At 38.9% G+C, this 24,162-nt stretch overlaps 1 protein-coding gene across 2 annotated transcripts in view; it reads left to right on the top strand.

The window, feature by feature from the left end:
- fam189a1 (family with sequence similarity 189 member A1) overlaps positions 1 to 24,162 on the top strand; it is a 106,096-nt gene that overhangs the window by 70,988 nt on the left and 10,946 nt on the right. Inside the window, exons 3-4 of one of the 2 annotated variants that reach the window (XM_075457320.1) lie at positions 15,619 to 15,729; positions 19,486 to 19,617. In XM_075457320.1, coding sequence (XP_075313435.1) covers positions 15,619 to 15,729; positions 19,486 to 19,617 — 243 coding nt within the window. Of the gene's footprint in view, positions 1 to 15,618; positions 15,730 to 19,452; positions 19,618 to 24,162 lie in introns of both variants that reach the window. The other variant, XM_075457241.1, reaches the window with a different exon arrangement.

Here is a 24,162-nt window from a genome sequence, read left to right as displayed (position 1 = left end):
CAAATATATACATATTTATTTATTCATTAATAACCACTTTTACTATCCATCAATGAACTGGCATTTTTCAATATTAACATGAAACAAAATGGCTGAGCCATCACTCTTCTTCTCATTCTTCATTGGATCATAATTATTTATTTCACCAATAAACTGATGATGGTAACCTGGGTTACAATTGCATTATTAATTATTAAATGTGGAACAAAAAAATCTTCTCCTTTAAGTTCCTATGGAATCACAATCCTACAGATTCTTCTCTCCCTGCTTAGACTTTATTGTAAGTACACTGGAGGACAACAAAGTTTGCGTGGAGTAGTTAGTTGTTGCTTGGGATCAGATTTATGTCAGGGGGTTTAGATTAGATTCATCCTTATTATCATCATGTAGAGTGTTTGTACTAAGCCAACAAAATGCAAAAAGCATATGGTCTGGCAATGAATTTGGATTCCCCAGGAGGAGCAGACTGTCTCTGGAGAGATAGATGTCAGGGTTTCCCTCCTGAACCTGTTGCCTTTACAACCTCACCTCGGAAAAGTGGAAGATTATGGATGGATGAAAGAGCGAAATAAATGCCTTTTTTTTTTTTTTTAACCAATAAAATGGACTATAGTAAAACTGATGTCCAGTTTTCTTGATTTGATTGATCATTTTGATGTGATTTGCAGTTTTTCTCCCTGCCTTATGCATTCCCCACATGCTCGTGGAAATGCAGGGTTCCCAGAACAGAGCCATGCTGCCAAATATAAATTAATGCAGTGGTTATCATATCTACAACAATTTCTTGGCAACAGAATTCTTATATGCCTTTGTCTCCCTTTTTATCTATCATAACCAAACTGAAAGACAGCTTATTTAAAAAAAACTTCCCCCACATTAAAGTGGAATGAGTTGATGTAGTGTAGACCTTTCAATTCATAAACTGAAATGCTCCCGTTTCACCCAAGTTTCACCTGAAGGCAAACTCAAGAGCTACACAGTGTCATATGAGATTTAACCATAAAACTGTGGCACTGCTGTGGAACGGTCTGACTCTAAGAAACAAAGGCAGTTGCAGAATATTTAGGTTTGCTTTGATACATTTTCTTTGTCTTCACCCCAAGTGCTCCTGTTGAAGAGTGGCCCCTCTAAAGGCACATCGGTGCCAACCTAAATTAAGAGTGTGTGGTAGTTCTTTATGTACCAGGCAAGCTGAAAGAGAGCGTACAAAGGTGTGTGTTTGCGAGCTTTCCTGAGGACTGTCCTCCCTCTGGTCTCAGTTTGTCTGTCACTTCTGGTCAGTTTGCACTAGCACTGCTACTCTCTGTCCCAATGCTCCTCACATCAACTCCTTTCTTCTCACACACTGCGAATCTGTCAAGAATGAACCCAATTTAGTCAGTCAGAGTGTCTTTGTTCTGCAAACCAACTTCAGTCTGCATAGCTGAAAGAAGAACGAGGAGGGTGATTAGTGGAGCTTCTTTGGAACAATGATTCCTACCCAGGGGAACATACTCACATCACCCCTTCAATTGGATAACTGAAGAGTTAGCTGTGTGAGCAAAATGGCTCTGCCTCAAGCAATGCAGTGCTGTTAAGTCTGCTTCAAGTATTGCAGCGTCACTGTAATGTGATATTCATGAGATCCTGGATTTCTGTCTCAGCTGTATCACTCACTGTAGATATGATACACATTTGAAATTAGGAGGGCCTGATCATCATCCAAAGTAGTGAAATTCCACTACTATATATATATCCAATATCTTAGATATAAGCAACAACATTCACAGCTGATCAAATCCAAATACTGTACTAGGGTATAGATTTGAGGTATTTAACTTCTATTTCAGTTTTACAATACTTTATACTTTTTTACACTGCATTTTAATGAGATAAATATAAATGATAGAAGTGACTAAATCGTAGTTTTATAAATTTATCCCCCTTATTTTCTAAAAAGTCTTACTGGTAGATTCTGATATTTATTTTTCTTTAGCACACACATTCTTATCACTTTTCTTATGAAAAAAATGAATTGTTTTTTTCGAAAATAAACATTGAAAACTGCACCAGGTTACGTGGCTTTCTCTTACTCTCACTCAGACAAATCTCAACATAAACAAGCTCACATATCTGATGCAGACTTCAATACATTACTGAATACTTTTTTTTAAGATTTGTGAAACAGCACTTGCTGATTAGTGGAGGTGGGTTTAGCCACAAAAAGCTACAGCCTTTTAACAAAGTTAAACCAAATCTTAAACCCTCCTACCCTTCCTGATGGAGACAAGTGGGAAGAACACTCTTATATTCCCTGAAAAGCCAAAGTATATTTTGATTCTCTAAATAATTGCAAATTGAAAAAGTGAATTCCTTCTTCTCTTGTAGTTGTGATTTACAGAAAGCGTTTTACCCTCAATTATTGCCATCAATTTGCAAATCCAGTTCTATCCTTGTATGTTGTTCATTCTGCAAGAGGTTTGTCTTTGGGCAGGTGGTTGATGTTGGCTGAATACAGCTCTGCTTTCCCCTCCTTTTGTGTTTATAAATTGTGCTTTAAACTGATTTTATTTCAAGTCTAATTTTATTCTTCTCGCACAATGACATTAAAGGAACTGGATCTAAACAGATATGAGATATTCTTCCTCCAAACTGTGAAAAAAGATGATCCAGTTTCCCACATCGACAAAAAGATGCCTCCCCCTGAGGCAATTTGGGAAACTTTTTGAAATCCTGCAGCCTCAATTTTTTTCTTGATTCCCTACACTTGCATTTATATTACTTTGTTTCAACAACATTTACCCACGTACACCCACACTTGCAGTAGCCTTCAGTGATTATTTGGATCTGTCGTCCAGATGTCCTAATCGTGTACAATTACAGGAAGTGGCAGGTGAGGGTTGAGACAAAGCGTGTGAGAGAAAGCCTCAAAAGAGCACTGTTAGCTGGGTCAACAGGAACCTTTTGGCTGAAGATAAGGCAGAATGATCTGTGTTCTCCCTTAAGGTACTGAGATGCAGGAAGTAAAGCTCCATATTAATTAGAATATGAATGAGATAAACCCTCTTATCTGATGGCTCATAGGAGCAGCAGCAGTATGATCCAGGGAGCAGCAGCAGAGGTGTTTCTACAAATAGCGGCGGGTGTTGCTCTACTTCAATCATTATGATCACTTTCAGACAGAAATAAAAAGTTGAAAAAATTATTTTATGAAACGCAGAACCACATATTTATCCAATTTGTTAGAAAGAAGTCTTAAGACGTAATCATAAGTGTTTTCAGTTTTACTGTCAAATGTATAAAACTGTGTTAAAACTAACATTTGGTCTGATGTGTCTTTGATTTTTAATTGAGATTATGCTGCACTGCAAATTTAATTTGCATGTTATAAATGTTAATGGATTAAAAGGAGCACATAAACACAGTGAATGTGACATCTCTGTGGTATTGAGTCAAGTTTTGGTAATGCATTTAAAGACAAATTTCTGCTGATGGATGCTATACTATTTACTGACTGGACCAAAAAGAACCGTCTTCTCCTGAACACCACCAAGACCAAGGAGCTGGTGGTGCATTTCAGGAGATCTAAAACACCATGCCAGTCAGTCTGCATTGAGGAAGAGGAGATAGAGAATGTGCAGTCCTACAAATACCTGGGGGTGGTACTGGACAATAAACTGGAGTTGTCTGCCAACATAGATACGGTGCACAGGAAGGGCCTGAGCCGTCTCTTTTTCCTGAGAGGCTCAGGTCCTTAAATGTCTGCAGTAATATGCTGTGCATGTTTTATCACACTGTCATTGAGAGTGCACTGTTCTATGCTGCTGTCTGCTGGGGGAGTTGCACAACAGACAAAAACTGTAGGCGCCTGGACAAACTGGGGCCATGGCCCATGGCCAGTTCTGTGATAGGGCTGGACCCTCTCAGAACTGTGGTGGAGCAGCGGATGTGGAGAAAGTTATATTCTTTTATGGTGAACAATAAACACCCCCTCCAGAGCATCCTGGCAGGACAGAGGAGCAGCTGCAGTGAGAGGCTCATCTCACTGCGCTGTAGGACTGAGAGGTTCAGGAGGTCCTTTGTTCTCACAGCAATAAGGCTTTTTAACAGTGACTGCTAACATGTTCTTCTCACACGTATTTATTTATTATTTTTGTTCTAATATACAATCGTTGTTTATATTTTAATTGAGCTACATGACAATTTGAATTTTCCCCACTGGGTATGTGTCAGACCTGGGCTTGAAAGAGTACTCAGATGCAGAGAATCCAATTAGGCAGATTTTATTATATAATTCCAACCACCAATATGATGTGATGAAATAATCAGCTATGAAAATATAATTCTATATATGATATAAAACTTAATAAATAAAAGAGGAAAAAACAACCAAAACTTACTCTGCTAAGAGGAGGGCAATTAACTATGAACTATAAACCAAAAATCACTCCCTAAGGAGGAAAAACAACTTAGTACTAGAAACAAAATCAACTAAATGAACTCCTAAAAACCAGAGGCTCTACAAGATCTTTGAAACGTTATCTAAAACAAAAATCACTCCTAACGGAGGCTATCAAAAAATGGCTATGAAAACTTAAAACTAGATTACAAAATTTACAAGTAAGGAATCGTGGCTTTGTATACGAACGAGCAAGGTTTACTTTGACTGTGGCAGGCTTGGCCTAACGACAAAACAAAACCTCAGGCACAAGACAAAGGGAGACGCTGACTATAAGACACATGACGGCAATGGGAAACAGGTGGACACAATCAGGAATCAGGGAAGACACTCCAACAAGTGACACATGAGGAAGGGCAAGTGACCTGAAACAAGAAGAGTTACTTTTCAAAATAAAACAGGAAATGACAAAACATGGAGCCAAGACAAAAACCCAACTTGACCTCACCGTGTGACAGGATGAATAAAGTATTTATTTATTTCTATTTCTTCTATTTTTCTATTTTCAGATACTTTTGTAGGCATTTGATAGAAACCAAAAAAATGGACAAATAAAAATGTGGTGCTCAGCAAAAAGTCTGGGATAGTCCATCGGGTAGTTGTAGCGACATTTCATTCCAAGCAACAAATTTAAACCTGATGTGACACTGGAGGAAAAGTCAGGAGATCCTCAAAATATTCACAGATTACACATTTTTATGCTCATGCCACATCACCTGCACATTGCCCAAAGTAAAATAACAGCCAACAAATAAGTTACCATCTCCCAATTTACAACCACGGATTGTAAACCAAGCCTAATTTCAAATCAGAAAAAGTGACAATTTGTCATACATATAGTTTGTCCTATTCTCCTCTTGGTTTGACTGCACTTGTCATGCCATGTTCTTGGCTTTGGGTGTAATGTAACAGATGTGACAGTTTTCCACAACCTATGACTCACTGATTTGAGACAACATCATCATCGGTTGTCTAAAAACTGCCTCAAGGAAGCAGCCTGTACAAAGTTTCCGCAACATTCCGGTGTGATGTGAGCGTCTGTAGGGACCAGCTTCATTATAGGCATGTCTCATTACAGCTGCCCCCCACCAAGAGCCTGGGGACGGGAGTGGAAAAAGCAGAGCCTCCTTGTTTTAGCTCTTTGGAGGTCAGTGGTTGATTAACATGCAGAGAAGTGGGGGTTAATCAGCTACTGACCCTCAGGGTGATATTGTCTTTCGTGGTCTCTTTTAATCAATAAGTGTGAACACTGGCTCAAAGATGAACTCCCCTACTTACCTTAGTGCTGTCTGTTGAGTCTTCTGTCTGCTCAACACTATAATTAACATAGTCTATGTGGATCTTTGAAGGTAGGGGGTTATATTTGGGATTTTTCTGTACATTAGAAAAAGTCTAAAGCTTAAATTAAAATGGACTCCAAACCAAAGATGTGGTTTAGCAAACCTGTCGCCCAGGCTTCATGCCTCATTTGACAGTAAAAGTTGTTGGACTGTAACTTCTACATGATGCCTCTAACCACAGGAACTAATCCATCACATCCTGCGGAGATGTAGTCTGACATGCTGTCTACATGACTACACATCAAAGCCCAGAGGCAAGGTGTTTTTTTCTTTTACTCTTAAAGTCAAGCAAGTAAAAATCTGGAAAAAAACAAACTTCTGATGTTCTTTCCTGAGCACCCAGATGCAATCAGCAGGAAAATCAAAAACAACTTCATGGCTACTTTTTTAAGGGGCTATCTCTGTGACAACAGCTTATGTCTGACAAAGGTCAACGTCAAAACATTGCTCCTTTGTACTGACAATGTGCAGGCGTCCAGTCTCCTTCTTTCATTGTCTGACTGTGAAAATGTCTTGAGTAACTTCATCATGCCCTACTTAAAGGAACAGTTCACTATTTAAGACCTTGAGTCCCAGTTCCAGCTTGTTTATCAAGAATAAGAAATGAGGAGACCATTTTCACAACAATAGCTCATTTCTATCCATTTTGGCTGTTTTCGCTGGTCCATCCTGCTGCTACAGACAGGGTTCCATTGGGCACTCTGTTCAATGTCCTTAAAATAATACTAATGTTAATTTTAAAGAAAAGGTCAACTCACCGGGTGGTTCGTGGATGTTCCTGTGTGTCCCAAAAAAAATTGCGTTGCGAAATAAAAATTATTTCTTGCTTTATTTAGCATTTTGTAATCCAATTGTATTCCGTTTGGAAGACTTTTCACTTTCACTTTCACTGTCAGATCACTGCGCCAGGGCTAGAGCCTCAGACTTAAATATAGAGCGGATGTGTACGTGCGTCGTGATTTAGCATGAAAAATAGTTCCTGAACAGCAAAGAACACGGATTACACGGATGGAAAACCATAAAATGCACCGACATTTTTTTTTTAATACCACTAACCACCCGGTGAGTTGACCTTTTCTTTAAAATTAACATTAGTATTGTTTTAAGGACATTGAACAGAGTGCCCAATGGAACCCTGTCTGTAGCAGCAGGATGGACCAGCGAAAACAGCCAAAATGGATAGAAATGAGCTATTGTTGTGAAAATGGTCTCCTCATTTCTTATTCTTGATAAACAAGCTGGAACTGGGACTCAAGGTCTTAAATAGTGAACTGTTCCTTTAACCCCAGTGTCATGCTGAATAGCAAATACGTCAATTTAGGGAGAAAATATGCTGTTAGAAAGCTACATCTTTGTGAATTTAGTCACATCTAGTAGTAAAATGACTAACAGTACTGAGAATGTGCAACGTTTGATGATGTCTTCGATGTTTGTTTTTCTGCTCACTGTATTAATTGCCTCTCATCTGTTAATGCAATGTCACATCTGAGTATGCAATAGCTATATTAGTGCACAGCATAAAAGACCTCTAGACATCCATCCACTTTCTATACCTGCTTAATCCAACTGTTGGGTCGCGGGGGTCATTGGGTGACTGGCGGGGTACACCCTGGACAGGTCGTCAGTCCATCACAGGGCCACACAGAGACAAACGAGACGAACAACCACACACACACGCTCACACTCACTCCTAAGGACAATTTTAGAGACACCAATTAACCTAACATGCATGTTTTTGGACAGTGGGAGGAAGCCGGAGTACCCGGAGAGAACACCACATGCTTTTGTTTTCCTTTGTATGTTTTTACATGCTTACATTTAGTATAATACAGTATGAAACTGTTACAAAAGTGACACAACTATGTTACACAACTATTCATTCTTCAGGAATGCCTGTAAAAAAGGAAAGAAGTCTTGATTGCTGTGCAAGAGAATCAAATTTGAGTCCCATCGGACCCATCTGGGAGGGAGGGAGGGAGGGAGGGAGGTTCTAAATGATGGTTTGGGTTCTTGGATAAAGAACAGATGATTGAGCTTAAACATGAATAAATACATGCTTACATACTCCCAAAACCTGAATGCCTCCTCATACGAAATAACAGACAATGAAACATATTACCATCTCACATTTTTCTGCACCTTTACTGTGACACTACTATGTTTTGGAAATGTCACCAAACAAAGGTGTTCATGTGAGACTGGGCTTCTCTAACCTTTTGTCAGGTTTGAGTCATGGTTTCTGCAAACTGATGTGTGTTCAGGTGTTTTTCAGTGCATGGTATCTGTACATCTCCTGTGATGAGGCTATTTCCCAGCAGAATTAAGGTTCTTTTACTGTTTAGATTTAGATTAGATCTTCCTTGTTGTGAGGAGAGCATTTGACATCAGTATAGCGGTTCATCAACAATAATAACATAACAAAGAGTCAATCAATAAAAACAAACAAGAATAATATCAAATCTAACAGACTAATGAAAGAAATAAGGCAATGTGACCTAAAGCAGTAGCATAGTGGGTGGAGACATTATGGGTGGTACGGCCAATACTGCAATATGCACATTGTAAAGTCATTACGTCTGGTTTAGTGTGATGTCCCCTGGGCTCTGCTGCTGAGAGTTAGTATCAACACCTCCTCTGTTTATTTGGACCAGCACTGAACTCAAGTCACTCAACTTCTATCACACCTAATCCTGATGATGTTGTCTGGACGCACACACACACTCCACTCACTTACATATATAAATATACACAAAGGCCCTCTTTGGAGCAGAGAGCAGAAGGCTACCTCAGAGAAAGAGTGTGAACCAATGAGAACCAGCTGTTGCTGCACTGGATCTGCTTTCTGTGATGTTTTTAAAGTCAGTCAGGGGGACACAGCGAGAAACCCTTTGTTTTCTTTTCTGATTGTGGCTAAACCCCAGGGCTGTGTGTGACTTAACATTTTTACCAAACAGTTTTCGACATTGTGGAAGCTCCAGTGAATAATCCCGAAATATAGCCTACCACTAATCCCTCAAAATCAATATTCAGAGTGGATCTTATTGTTCTTTAAATGCTTTTTGTGCACAGATGTGTCTGAGCTCTGCAGGGGCTGGAGGATTGATATTCAGTGTCGGAGGAAAACTGTATCAGACGGTGTGCGATATGCCGAGCAGCAGCAAAACAAAACAACATTGCTTCCATCTCTTGTGGCTCAGGGATAATTGAAAATAAATTGTGTTGTGTCGCAGTGCTGCTGCAGACTAAATACTAATTTGTACTGCAGTCAGAGGATGCAAGGATTCAAATTCCCCTTTTGTCAATTCCCATCTGACCAGCTGTTTATTCTGCCTATTAACTGTTATTTTGCTCTCCAAAATAAAAAATAAACTGCTGCAGTAGGTCAAAAAGTCTTTTCAAAGAGGCTTCTCGAAATGTTGTTAGAGTGCACAATTTTAGACATTGTTTAGTAATGAGTTTGTCTGCTGAATACTTTCATGATTCTCTGGAGTTTGACTTCCAATAGGTGAATACTCGTCTGTGTATTTGTTCATAGAGAAACGAGAAAAAAACATTGAATATGGTGCTCATATGGGCACTCGCTTTTCATGTGTATGTTTGACATAAATTCTGACATAAAGAAATAACTTTGATATTAATTTTTTTTTTCTTTGAAATAAGCAATCAAGAAACATCTGCAGCCCTAAATTACAATCAAGAATCCAACTTATTTTGTCTTTTCATAGTGAGCTTGACTAAAACTAGACAATTTGTTGTTCATATTCATAGCATAAGTCCCTGTGATTTTTCAGCTTAAAATGCACCATGTGCACTCCTGAAGGTTGCTGAGTTGTACAGTAAATTGCATTACATGCTATGGTTTGTACTTTCTGATGCATCTTTGATGAGCTGATGAGTGTTTGAATTCCATCATTTGCTTTGCTCAGTGAAGCAAAAGCAGATAATCTGTGGCACTGAAACATGCTTGAAGGTTTTTTTGCACAAGTTTATTTGATGTATCTCCATAGTAATGCGCTTCAGTGTTGCACACGTCTGTTTTATATATATATAACTGAGTGCTTTTATATACGCTGTGGCATTTTTTCCTGCACACACAGTTTTGCACACATTGACATTGCTCCTCAGAAAATGTTGTGGGGTTCACTAAAGTCTTGTAGAGTCTTCCAACCTTACGACTTCTTAAGCCTTAAATGACTTGTTGGGACTTGCTAGGTTGGACAGTAACTGTCATTATAGATGTCATCTTTGATGATCAATTTTCTGCTTGTTCAATTTTGGTAACACAATCAAATGTCCTAAGTTCTGAAACAAACGTCACTGATGCCAAAAAGCAGGGAGAGGCTGCTATAAAAAGTTATTAAAGCGCTTCCAGCTCTCAGTTTTAACTGTCTGAAAAGGGCAACTGTTGATGTAATGATGATGTGGACAGCAAGAGAACACGCAGACAAAAGTCCATGTCTGCTGGGAAGGTAAATCAAAACCTGCAGGAAAGCAGTATAGTGCCACTGTGCAGTGATGATGCACAGACTTGACAGGGGAGAGTTCAGATGGGAACCTAAGCTGCCACATTATCAGAAAAAAATCGACATCTGAACATGTGCAAAGCAATGTCTGGATAAAGTAAAGGGGTTTTACCAAGAAGGGCTGTTGAGAGGTATAATTAAACAGAGCTTGTTATTTTGTATCTGCTACAATTTCTATTTATTTTTTCTTTTTAAGTTCATTGCATAAAAAAGAAGTAACAAGGTATAATAGATTTATATTTTAATTACTTTTAGGCCCATAAATAAACAAAATTACAATGTGAACCATATATTCAACTTGTGTGTTGTCTTGTTATAACTATGCTATTATGATATACAACTGCAACCTTATGTCCATGAAATATTAATTCATTTCTGCCTAAAAATACTCCTGAAATTGTCAGTTAATAACAAAGGATTCCTCAATTTCCTCTCCTCTTTTTTTCTATCAGATATATTTGTATCTTTTATTAGCCGGCTTTGAATGAAGTGATGAAAGTCTGCCATATAACAATCTGCTGCAGCTGCATCCTCCAGTTTCCTCACTGAGATGCTTATCTTATCTTTGACCTGTGCTTCTTCAAATAAACAGAGGTGATGAATGAGCCTGGTTTTTTGTTTATGTTGGAGGCAGCACGCACAGATGGTAAGAGATTTGGAATATAAAGCTGAGATGCATTTGAGTAGCCGGCATGCAAGGTAGTGATGTTTTGTGAATTCTGATGTTAGCCTTTGCGTAAAATGCACTGATTTGACAGTTTTATTGAGGTTTTTCAAATCCAATGAAACTCCTTTTTATGAAACTAAAGGTATAGGGAAGAGCATCAGTATACCTCTCTAATGTCTGATAGTTGTAAGGCTTTAACCATTAGACATTTAGGTTAAGATGGCACAAAGACTGGAAACAGGTGGGTAGCTAGCCTGCTTCCCTCAATAAGGGGCACAATTCACCTCTTAAGCTCCTTAACTAAAACTTCTCACCTTTTTGCTTCTCATCTCTGAACCAGAGAGCAATGGAAAACCAGTGTGTGAGACTTAGAGATGTCTAGTATTAAAGATTAGCTGTCTAGTTATTAGCTCTTAGATCCAAGGACTCAGGTCAGCTGGTCCAGTCCAGAGTCCAGACTAAACACGGAGAAGCAGCATTTAGCTGTTATGCTGCAAACAAGTGGAACAAACTGCCAGTGGAGATTAAACTTTCACCAAATGGAGACATTTTTAAATCCAGGTTAAAAACATTTCTTTTCTCATGTGTCTATGCATGAAATCTGCATGATATCTTTTAATTTATCTGGACTGTTGCTTGTTTTTAAATTCATTTAAATTATTTTATTTGTTTCTCTTTATATTCTTTGATGTATTTTTAATGCTTCTTCCACTCCCTGCTGCAATGCTTTTATTTTATGTGAAGCACTTTGAATTGTTTTGTACATGAAATGTGCTATACAATTAAATTTGATTTGATTTGATTCGATTTAAAGTTACAGATAACAACCAAGTGAATATTCCCCTCCTTTCCAAGCACATGGGAGAAACTGTGAAAGCCAAAATAAGAAAGGGCTCTCTCTGGGGCCAATTTGGGTTGTCCTTTCTAGGCTACTGTAGGAACATTAATCCAACACGACAGAGTGCAAAAGGCAATTTATGTATTATGTTTCCAATCGTTTATGTAACTGTTGTCACCGTCACCAGTCTGTGAGGGTCCATCAGGTCCCCCTGCAGCCGACAACATGCAACATAATATTTGTAACAGTGTGGCCTGAGTGTGACGGCTACAAATGCGCCCGGATCAATCTTCCTTCAGAAAAAACACATACCAGACAAAGTAGACTAGGAGCAAAAAAACAATAAGGGTGTTTTTTTTTGTTTTTTTTATTCAATAACTCCCCATTCACTTTTGAATGATGCTGAGCTATGACATTATTTTTCCATGTTTATACATTTGTAAAAAAAAAAAGACTAATCTTTTCTTGTCCAAAATCCATAGTAAAGCAGTGTTTTTTTTCTCAGTATGATAAGTTATGCAAAATAACGGAGTTTGATTCACTTCAGTAAGTTGAAAGACTAGAAGGGCAAAGTCATTGGTCTCACTTCAACACGTTCAAGTGTGAACAGACTTAGCAATAAGTCAACAAACTCTTAACAACACTACTTACTTGTGGCTATGATTAAATATAAAGCAGCATTTTACAAGCACTTTCCTTGAACCCAGTATTCAGTGGTCCTTAAAACATCCAAGGGGTCTACTCTACAAATTCAGTCCACTTTAGTATCTGACCCCCTTGCAGATAAGAACCACTTCTTTTCTGTGTGCGTTCATCCAAAACACCTCACTAATCTTTGCATTTTGAAGATGAAGGAAATCTACCAAACAATTTCGACCTCAGTGACAGTTATGGGGAATTACGGTGGCACACCTGAACCTTGGGTCCTCCTATGTAATCTATGTGTGTCATAGAGATGGATGGTGATTGTATTATGGTGTATTGTCCTCCGCAGTGAGTGCTAAACGATGTGATGATGACATGCAGCGTAAATCTGGTTTGGCTGTCACAGCAACCAAGAGTTGTGTTTGTGCCTTTTTGTTTATGTGTGTGTGTGTTTCTCTTTTGCATGCAGAGGGCAGCACAGCAGTAATTAATGACTGGCTGCTAAATGGTGCTATGTGATCCCACATGGTAATGAGAAGGCATTTGTGTGGGGCCATGCATGACGATCAGCTTGGGAGAGAGAAAACGTTGGGGTCCATAGGTGACATTTGGAATCGCACAGCTAGCTCAAATCAGAAGAATTTATTGTAAGAGTTTTTTACAATTCTTATTAAAAAACAATTGTTTGGATGTATCTGTCTGATCCATTACATTTACTGTAGTTACATTAGCTCTATGTCTCATGGTTGTGTGCTTTTTATTGTAGCTGTAAATTCCAATAAAGGTTCATTTTTGATTAAAAATACATTTATTTTCATTCAGAATTAAGCAACCCTCTAAAGCAGCACGATATAATGGCACTCCAGCGGTCACTGGAGCCTTGTTAAAGAGAAAACGTTTTCCTCTTCTGTTAGAATCGCTGCTGGTTATTGTTTGAAGCATAGTATTGGATCTGACTTTCTCTGCAGGCAACAAGGGAAACCTGGTGAAGTTTTATGAAAGCATCGCTTATGAGTCGGGGAGGGAGCTTTTACTGTCACTGCTTTGTGCATTACAATATCCTCGTTCGGATAGTTATTGTTAGGGTATCATTTAAGTTGAACGTTTCTGCAGCTAATGAGGATGCTTTATGCTATTCCCTTCTGTTGAATAGCACTCTGCAAATGTTCACCGTTGCCGTCGCGCTCATCAATACTGTATGAACCAGTCTGGTTGTTGTGGCAAATCTCGGTCTGAACATTATGGAACATGTGTTTACTCATCTACACTTTTAGAAGCACTCACATTTACTTGTTGTAGTCTGCATGAAAAACAAACTAATTAAGGTTGGCAGCAGAAAATTGCTTCAATATCGTACAGTGTAAGACACCCTTGCATAAGTGATTTTGCATACTTTCTGCTTTTCACAGCTCAATTAGTGAGCTTTAAAACACTTGTCACTGCACATGTAGACAAATACTGTTCATTGATTTAAAGGAGCCAATGATTTTTAATGTGCAAGAGGTATTTATTTGGCACAGTGTCACACTGGTTAAGTATGTCAGCAAAGAAGAGTGTATTTTTAGAAAAATATTCCATCAGTCAGCTGGTGTTCTGTAGGTAAGCTAACTCTGTATGCTGTATGTATTCCTTAGTTAAGTCATTTTATAAGAGGTTTTTAACCTTAAAATATCAGCAAATAGCTATGTTCTACAGTTGAACAACAAAGTTGGTACCAGAGAGCAAAGTAAAGTCGCCCCCCCCCCCCCCCTTGTTTGTGCTATACTTTAGACTTCACTATTCTATGTTGCAGCAGCCAGGCCAGCTGAGAGTGCCTTTTATGAGATTTGAGTTTCTTTTTGAGATGCTGAAGTTGTAGTCTAACACCATCCATCCGTTTTCCATACCTGCCTAATCCCATTCAGGGTCCCCTATTTTTTACTTTATTATGTGTGTTTCCATTTCTTGGAGATGGCTTTTGGTGATTAATGTTAGGTTTGTTAGAGCCAAACTGTTCCGTTGTTCTCCTGGAGGACTGATTTTGTTCCAGTGCAGCTGATCAACCGGGGAACCTCACAGTTCGATGTCACATTCACATGAAATCCTAATTAATCAGATCTACACATCATTACCACCCTGGCACCGTGGGACTACACAGACACGTTCGTTCTCTATCCTCTTTTGTATGTCTGTGTCACTTTCTGCTAATGCTTGTCTAATTTCTTTCTTGTATTACCTTTTTTTTGTTTGTCTGCATCTTCTTCCTCATCCCCTGTTTTCCCTCTTTGCCATCCAAGGAGTGCATCTCAACCATCACACTCTCAATCTTTCAATTTTCTATTGTGGTAAAAAGCATTTAAACTTATCGCTCCATCTGTTTATTACATGTCATCTCCAGTTCCTTCCCCTCTTCCTCTCCTTGTGAGTCTCTCCTCCTCCCCATCTGTTGGTGTGTTCTCAATCACCTTTCCGCCTAGTTCCTCCGATGTCCTCCAAGCACTGCTGTCTTCCGGTCCCAACACTTAGCAAGTGATTTTGGAAATAGGTCAATGTTGTAGTTTTTAATTAAATTCATTATGTGCTGCGGTCATCAGAATCTTCCAAAAAAAACAAACATAATTTCTAGCTTGCATTTTCCTGGTTGTTCGCTGATATCTATAAAAACTATTTCCGTTGTGCTTGACCTCTGAGCAACAGTAGCTTTATTACATTGGGGAAAAGAGGTCGAAAAAGGTGCCAGCTTAACATTTGGAACCATGTTTTACACTAACTGACAATATCTGCTTTGGAATTGTTCTCGTGTTGTGGAAAATAGAAAGAATTCACTGTGGACTTTGTAAAATCCACCCTGTGATAAGCTGGTTCCAGTGTCTTTGTACAAAATGTTTTTCAAATTTCATCTAACTTTAGACGCTGGAGGTCTGGAGAGAAAGAGGTTATTGATTTCTCTTCACTTCAGCCCTAATTTCCTTTATGGCGATCTGTTGAAATGGCTGCGAGTTACAATGAGGGTAAAGAAAAGGTACCAGAAGAGTACGCTGGGCCTCAGGTCTTACAGTTACTTTCAAACAAAATATCAGAGGGAAAACAGTCGTAAATCAGTATAGGCAGCAGCAAGCAGTAACATTTTGACATTGTGCGATATTCTCTAATTACTGTCTCCCCTCCCTCCTGTTTGTCTGTCACAGATCACATTCTTCATGCTGCTGTCTGCAGTGTGTGTGATGCTCAACCTGGCGGGTTCCATCCTCTCCTGCCAGAACGCTCAGCTTGTCAACTCTTTGGAAGACTGTCAGCTGGTGAGACCAAATGGACATTGACCCATGCAATTCCCACTTAGAAACTATCACGTAAAGGTACTCTGAGGAGTATTTAATCAAAATTAACACTTATGAAGACATACGTGTGAGGCTAGGCAGATTTTTCTGTCAATCTTTTTATTCTATTCTGATCTACAGAAAACCCTAACGCACCAAGAAACGAACCAAAAGCTTATGAGGAAGACAACTGCTAGCAAGTAAAGACAAATTTAAACAACGCAGGTTTAAAAATAATCAACTTCCCAGCGCATCTTTAATGTGACTGTTTTTAAGGCTTGAAAAGTTGATGATAAATGTTGAATAGCAACAAGAAAGTAAAGAAATCAAGATCGTCCTTTTCAGTTTAAACTCAGTGAGTGAGAGCACACATTAAAATCCAGTCTCATCAGTAAAATGTTACCATTTAACTTTTTTAGGAAACCACGGATATGCACAAACTCAACATTTCCCAGCAAAAGCTCCTCCGACACGCACAAGCTTGTACTTTATCCTTCAGTGTTCGGAGGTTGGACAGGTGGGTTACGGTTGGGGAGGATCGTGGTTTATTGTAAAGTGCATCCCACAAAGCATCACTATGGGATGATGTTGGACTTAGAATTTGTCTTTTTTGCATTAGAAATATATTGCAAATATTTTTGGTTTCTATGGATATGAAATGGTAAAAGTTCATGTGATAATGAAGTTGCCTCTTGGTTGAGTATTTAGAATACACAAACATGATACTTGTGTGTCCTCTTAATGCAGCCAATGAAAACAAAAAAATATAGATTATTTCAAGTTACTAATATTTTATTGATTAGCACAACTATTTCAGTTTCAGTTCCAGGGCAAAAATGAGTGCAACACAACCAGGACACAAAAGATAAGTACTGGCCACTGCCATTGGTTGACGTTATCTACCTTGTCGATAGGCCAGTTGCATTCAAAAAGCTGAATCGGCCGATACAGTTGTGGGTCCGTAATTACTTCATGATAACATAAGAACATCACTCGAAAATGTTCTGGCTGCCCACTATCAGTACTGTTTTATGAGGATAAATGTTGCTGTTACAACTCAACTCAGTCACGTAAAAGGGGAAATACATCACAGTGGACATGGCTTAGGGTTACAAAATGTATTATCTAGAGTTAAAACAAAAATATGATATCAAGAGGTCATCAAGGTCTTTTTGTGTTGAAACAATGAAATTAAGAATAAAAACGAGCAAAAAAAAAAAAAATCAGAGTCACATTAGGTCGTTCTAATCTTAAAAGCTTTGTGAATGAAACAGTGTGCTACCTACCCAAATTTAACCATCAAAAGTGAACAACTCTGTTGTTAGTGGATCTGGTGGTTGAAACAAAGGACTCGATACACATACTCTTGATGTACCATTGTTTAGTGCTCCTTGCAACTTCTCATTTGTAAGCAGCACAGCTACAACCGGTTAATTCAAACAAAGCACACATAACAAACAAGTCTAACAAGAGGCATAATGGCAAGATGCCCACGCCAAATTACAGCTGCCCTGAGTAACAGTCCTACTGCAGTTCTATAACAGCGGGTGCAGTTAATTGCTGTCCATAGCATGATTGGAGCTGAACTGGTCCAGTCAGGAATGCTGATATGCAGGATGAAGGAGTTGAGGGGAGGCACCAGCCCGAGGAGAGGACCTGCACCTACTAATCTACAGAAGAAGTCCCTAAAAGTGAGCAGGCCCAGAGTCAGTGAGACAGCATGGGGTGACCTGTTTGTTTTGATTTAAGCCAATCACAGTAGTCTAGCTCTAGACGTAGTGTCAGGGAATTGGATGTTTGTTGCTGGAATCAGAAATGTCATCTGTGGAGGGTGTGCACAAGGTTCAGTGTGAACGCCACTTAGTGTGTATGCACAGATTGCCTGTTTCTGTAGATGCTGATATTTTGCACATATGTAGATAACATTCCTCCATATATGTGCAGTTGTTCTTTTCATACTGAGCACTGAAATAAGAACAACTATGCCATATACGCTTACACCATATTTGCTTTTGCAGTTAGGGATATTCTGGCCTAAAAACAAACAAGTGTGCCTACAAACAAGAATAGTTTGGTTTCTAATAGCAACAGTTGATTGTAAGATTATGTTATTGCTTGCTCTTACAGTGATTACCCATCATTCATCATCCCCAACTTGGGGTTCAAGGGGTTTGTGGTTTAGGGGAGGTAGATCAATTCAAAAGGTGTAATGTGCAACTTGGAAGTTTAGGACTTGTGTTGTTTTTTAGTTTTGCTGGCCAGTAACTTTCATGTCAGTGAGTAATAGTCATGTGTTACTTGTTGTATTTAAATGTACAAATGTCAGCACATGATGGTCTGACAGGCAGCACTTCTGTTCTAAGCGGGCTGCAGAAATGAGTCAGCACCAAAACTGACCTGAACTATTTGTTTATGACAAGTGACTCGCCATTATCACTTCTGTCTTTGCCAGAAGCAAAGAGGACTGAGACACAGATAAAAGACTTGGATCAGGAAATAGATCCTCCAGTTATTTAGCTTTACACTGCAATGAAGTTGGGAGACTAAACAAAGGGTAATAAGAAAAGAGTGATAGAACCACAGCAGCAGATGTTGAGGTATCCTGACTTGAATATTGCATTTATACGTACAGATAAGAGTCAGTATACTTTACCAGAAGTGCCTGTTGGATATGTGGGAAAGGTTGCCTGCATCAATACTTCTTAAAGTGGCATTTTGACATCCACTTCACTTCATACAGAGACTGACCAGCTTTATGGAAGTGAGACAGTTGGTAGGAATTGAACCTTTTTGTTACTGTTGTTGTTTTTCAAACAGTTATATCCATCACTTTTCATCCATACAAGAGAGTGCACCTCTGAGTTACTTTGGGAAAAGCTTTTATCCACATACTGAAACAACACGCTTCATCTTTCATTAGTCTCTATCACTTCTGGCTTCTGACATGTTTTATGGACACATGCTGTGAACTAGGTGTGAACTGACTTAGTCTGAAGCACATTTATGTAATTTGGGAAAACTGAGCTCTTTTTTTTCTTTTCAAATTGTCCAAACATCAAGCCCCTGCGTTTCCTAACTTTTCATTATGAAATGCTTCACTGATGTGTTTAAGCTGAATTCACAGCGCCAGGGGTTCGTATCTATTTCATGACTGAAGAAGCCCTCTGCGATTCATCAGGCACCCAACCCACTAACCCAACCACTTCTACATTATAAGCAGCTTTTCTCCTTATGCAAGTGGGACCAGGCAAGTACACCAACTTCATTGCCTAATGTGGCTCCCCAGAGACCCTCCCCCAGTCGTGACTGAAATATTAATGTTTCTCATCTCCTCTCCCCAATGTAATTAACCCATACTTGTTAAGTTCATGTCCTGCTTTCTCTCAATCTGGGACACATAGCAGAGGTGTGCTCTTCCTCAATGCTTCCCAGAGAAGCTCATCATATCCTCACAGTCCTTTGTCTTGTTGTTACAGTATATTACAGTCTGTAACTCATGTGTATGAAATCTAACTTTTTTTTCTGTACAATCTCTGAAAACATAGTTCATGTCAGGCGTAAATATGCATATAATATATCGACCACATGGGTAAATGGTATCAGAAAACAAGCTCAGGTCTGATCTGTGCGTTTGTCTGTGTGTTTGTGTGTGTCCATGCATTTGTGCGTGTGTGTGTCTCTGTGTATGTGGCATGCCTGCTTGAGTGTGGATGTGTGTTCCCCCCTCCTCACCCCCAGCTCAAGTTTGACAGCGATGGAGTGTGTGTTTGCTGTGAGCTTCAGAAGCAGAGCTCCAGCTGCAACAACCTGGGGGAGACGCTGAAACTGAACCCGCTTCGGGACTGCAACACCATACGCTTGCGTCTCAAGGTGTGTATAGAGTGAATATATGAGCAATGATATTTTCACGTGAGAAACATTAAATACTTTTCAGGTAAATTGGATTAATCACCTTTTACTATCTCTTCAAAGTGTAAATCAGACTACATGTTAAATTTGTCTCGGCTTGGCTTATTTAACTCGTAACTGTGGGAGTGACAAAGTATTCCAGATTAGTTCATTTATTTTCTTATTTTCGATAAGGATTATTGCATTCTTGCTTTTCATGCAGCATCATCTGCTACCAAAGGCCGTTAGAGCCGGCTTTAACAACTCTGTAATCTCATTGTGATGGCTGAATTCATTTGGGAAGGCAGAGTGAGAAACAACTCCACAAAATGGGGAATCAAACTCCAGATCTAATTATGTCAATCTGATTTGCAAAAATTCATACATTTATTCATTTAATTTCTTACTTTTATTTTTTGCAATCCAGTGTTGAAAATTGATATCTGATTACAGAATGTGTGCGGGAGGGATGGGGGAGTGACATTTTGACATTTTACCTCTTACCCCTTTCATTTTACCGCTTGATTTCTGGTGGACTGGTGGACTGGTGGACAAGTCAAAGCAACTTTTCTGCTCTTAGGACTCGAGCAGCAGCATTCTGAATCAGCTGCAGCTGTCTGATCCATCTTTTAGGCCCAGCAGTAAATACACTGTTACATTAATCAAGTTTACTGTAGATGAATACTTAGACCAGCTTTTCTACATCACATTAGTCCTGTAATCTTTGAAACATTCTTCAGGTGATGGTAGGCTGACTTCATTACTGACTTGATATGGTTGTTGAAGTTCAAGCCTGGGTCCCTTACAACACCCAGATTTCTGGCTTGGTTTGTGGTTTTTGGCTTTAGAGATTACATTTGAGCACAGATTTTTAACCATTCTTCCTCTGCTCTGTTTTACCTTATTTTTTAATTGACAAAAAAGCAAAAACCAAAGTTCAAACTTTTCTTCAGGAAAAACATCATCTCACTGACATGTGAAGCTAACAGTCTGGAGCTCAATCTAAAGACTGGAGATTTATGGTTGAAATCTAAAAAAAAAAAAAGGTAGAAGGAGAAGGCACCATCCTGCAGAGCTGATCTGTCAACTGCTACACAAGAAAGGTGGAACCTAATTAATGAAGATTGTTTTTCTCTTGCAAAGCTCTCAAAGAAATTGAGCTGTCATACAATCCATATGAGGTGCAATAAAATACAAATTCAAATTGTTTCTTTCTTTTTTGACAGGTGTGTACAGTCAGTATGCTTTCTTGAAGTTTGTTCTCTCACTGTGTAAAAATGCTGCATGTGAGGACAGTTTCAAACAACAGAAGTGCTGATTAATCAGTGATGACGTGGTACTACTATTTATTCTCTCTTGCGCTTTAGGCAGATCTCTTAGTTTGCAGCTTATATCTACCCTGGGTTGGCTGTAGTCTGCGAGTTTGTGACCTCGGTGGAATAGCTTGACTCCTGGTGGCTGCAAGAATGATGTACAGTGTGCCCTACTGTGCTGTTATGGGATAATGACAATCATATCCATTCATTTTATGTCCCTGATTGATTATAAAAACATTGATAACCTAATAAAAGACTTCTTTAGATGAAGCATGATTATGAAAAGAGGAAGAATCGACCACATTTGTCATTGTGATCATAACTCATTAAAGAGATGGGGAATTGCTGCTATAAACCTTTATTCAGTGCCAGAGTAGTCAGATGAATTGAGTTATATCTAACAGGAAGCTGTCATTTCCAAGTCCCAGGAGCCCTTTGCCATTTCAGATGGCTGTTACAGTACTGCAGATGCTAATGAACTCGTGACCAAGCTGCCATATTGTTTCTTCACACAAAATAAAATAGAAAAAAAAAAGAAAATGGGAGAGTTGAAGTATCACAGCAGTAGAAGAAGCGCAAGACTTATTTGTCTGTTAATCACATTTCTCAACAGTCACTCTGCTCTTTAAGAGGTGTGGCAAGAGATGTCTTGTTTCTGCTTATATATGCCATTCGGTTTTTCTTTTAATCACACTGCTTGAGGCTGTAAATCATCCTTGAGAATATCCGTGTGGTTTCCTGTCAAGGAGCGGATGTGTAACCTTACCCCGATTGACCAGGGGGCAAGGTAACCTCCAGAGGTTGAATATATTTTGTAAGCAGCCATGTTAACCAGTTTACATGGAAGTATCTTTGCCGGGCAGGATTTATTATGTTATTATGTACATTGTGCCCACGTGGGAAAACAAAGATCTTTGCACATCTGCGCAGCAGATGAATTCCCATAACAAAAATGTGCTCAAATGAAGCCGTCATAAACATTTCTTGTCTCACAAGACACTTGCTGCTCAACTTTACTGCTGGATATTTTAAAGAAGATTTATTTTCTGAGGACAGTAATTGTACGCAGGTTGGATTATGTGTGATGCCGTAAGCAATAATCTCAGCATCATCTCTAGTTCTGTAACTGTATTTACAGTCAAAGATGCACAGCAGGATACATAAACAATAAACATTCATCAACTTTAATGTTATATATTCCTTATTTGAATACAATGAAGGCACAGACCTACATCTCATCAGTCCCACTGAGCAATGGACAAATCATTTAACCACGTGCCTCACTTTAAGTTGGCCTGTAGTGGCACAGCTGGTTCAACTTGTCCAAAACAGTGTCTGTTTTGCCAAATGATTTAGAATTGTCTGCTTATTTTTCCACCTGTGCCTTTGTCATCCTTGGTAAGAAGACCACAGAGTGACAACATCCATCCAGACTAAAGCAAGGATGTATTTTCAGTCATGCTCCTAATTTGTATTCTGAGCAAATAGTGACAGACCTTGTTAGGATCAATGTGAAAGAGACTGCTGGCACAGAATCAGATCACTACAGTTCACTACATGATTATCATGGCCAAAAGCAATCCCAATGACAATATTATTTTTTTAAAAATTGAAAAAATGGAAAATTTTTACTTCTATCAAGCTAATTCCCCTTTGTTTTTCTTTGTTTTTTTTTATGGCAATACGGTAAAGAACTGTAAAAAATGTACAATAACCCCAATTTGCAGTTTAAGATTTCAATTTTTAATTCAATCATCATCTCACTTTATCGGCTAAGATCAGATCACAATATTTTGTTTATTATCAACATGACACTGATATTTCATTACATAGCAAGTATTCAGTACTGGTATATCGTGACACCCCTATTTGCTGGTATCTCTTGTTTGATACTCTGTGATGCTTTAAAGCTCAAAAACAACCACTGGACCTTTTTTGTTTGGTTTAGAGACAACCTTGTCATGTGTTTGCAAGATCAAACACACTGGATTTATTTTCATCTTTCTTTCCGGTTTTTAGGGTGAGGGACAGTTAATACGGTTCTTCTTATGCAGCTGTAGAACACACACGCACGCCCACGTCAGCTGCCACATGGTGATCAGTTTTATGGCAGGATTTGAGGTTATCTGTGTTGCCAGCATGTCTTTGTTGGCAGTTTCCGGGCTCTAAAGAGGAGTCCTGACTCAAATGGAAGGCAGAAATGCAGTAAGTAAAATTCCTCTTGAAGGAGCTGACACGGGATGATTTGCTATTCTTCTTGTTGTTAATTCTTTTATTAGTGCAACCTCTGTTAAGGATAAATGTCACGATGGCTCATTTTATGAACAAAAACATCTGTAGGAGTTCATAATGCCATAGTGTGGGATTTTCATCTTAAATTCACATTTGTTCGTGTTTAATCAAGACTGAGCTGAACGGGCCCTATCGTACCTTCTTTTTCAGGCATACCAGGACTGAAAAACATCACTCAGTTTTTGCACTGATACTCATATTTCATCTGGTGATTGTTCCACATAATTTGGATTTACAACCATTATGGCTGTAACAATTAAAGACATTGGTATTTGATTTAGCATTGATGTTATATTTGTCACTGGAAAAAAGGTCCATCAATCCAGCCTGCTCTACCTCTTCTGATCTTTATTTCAGGGAGGTACTCATGAAGATGCATGTTATCTACTGAAGTGGGCCCTGAGAGCAAGCAGTTTGTCAGTTTTCGAGACATTATTTTTGTTCTGAAAATCATTCAAAAAGGGGAGAGCATCACTGTCCCAATAACTGAACTACAATAACAGTATATGCATTAAGCAGAAATTACATCAGCTATTCCCCCTTTAATGGAGCTAAGACATTTTCTGAAGAGCTTTGCAATTGATCTCCCTGAAACTCATGTAGGGTATCCGAAAGGAAGTTCAGGGTTTCTGTCATAGCCAGTAAAGAAATGCCGAAAAGGACGATGTTAATGTGACTGCCAGTAAGACCAGTAACTTCATGCTGGTTGGAGAAAACTAGAGTGCAGCCCTTTGTTAATCGAAGTCTTGTCATTTCAGAAGCCAGAGGGAGCAAATAATTGAGATGTATGGTCAAGAACTTTATGGTTCAACAGACAGCCGTTGGGTTTCAGTGACGTGAAAAAACAATTAAGTCCTTCGTTCAGTCTGCTGCTGTAAGGTTGTAGCCGCATAATAAGAAAAACTGCTAATTTTTCATT

This window comes from Odontesthes bonariensis, chromosome 1 (assembly GCF_027942865.1).
Source record: "Odontesthes bonariensis isolate fOdoBon6 chromosome 1, fOdoBon6.hap1, whole genome shotgun sequence".
Classification (NCBI taxonomy): domain Eukaryota; kingdom Metazoa; phylum Chordata; class Actinopteri; order Atheriniformes; family Atherinopsidae; genus Odontesthes; species Odontesthes bonariensis.
This window is presented reverse-complemented; position numbering and strand designations above follow the sequence as displayed.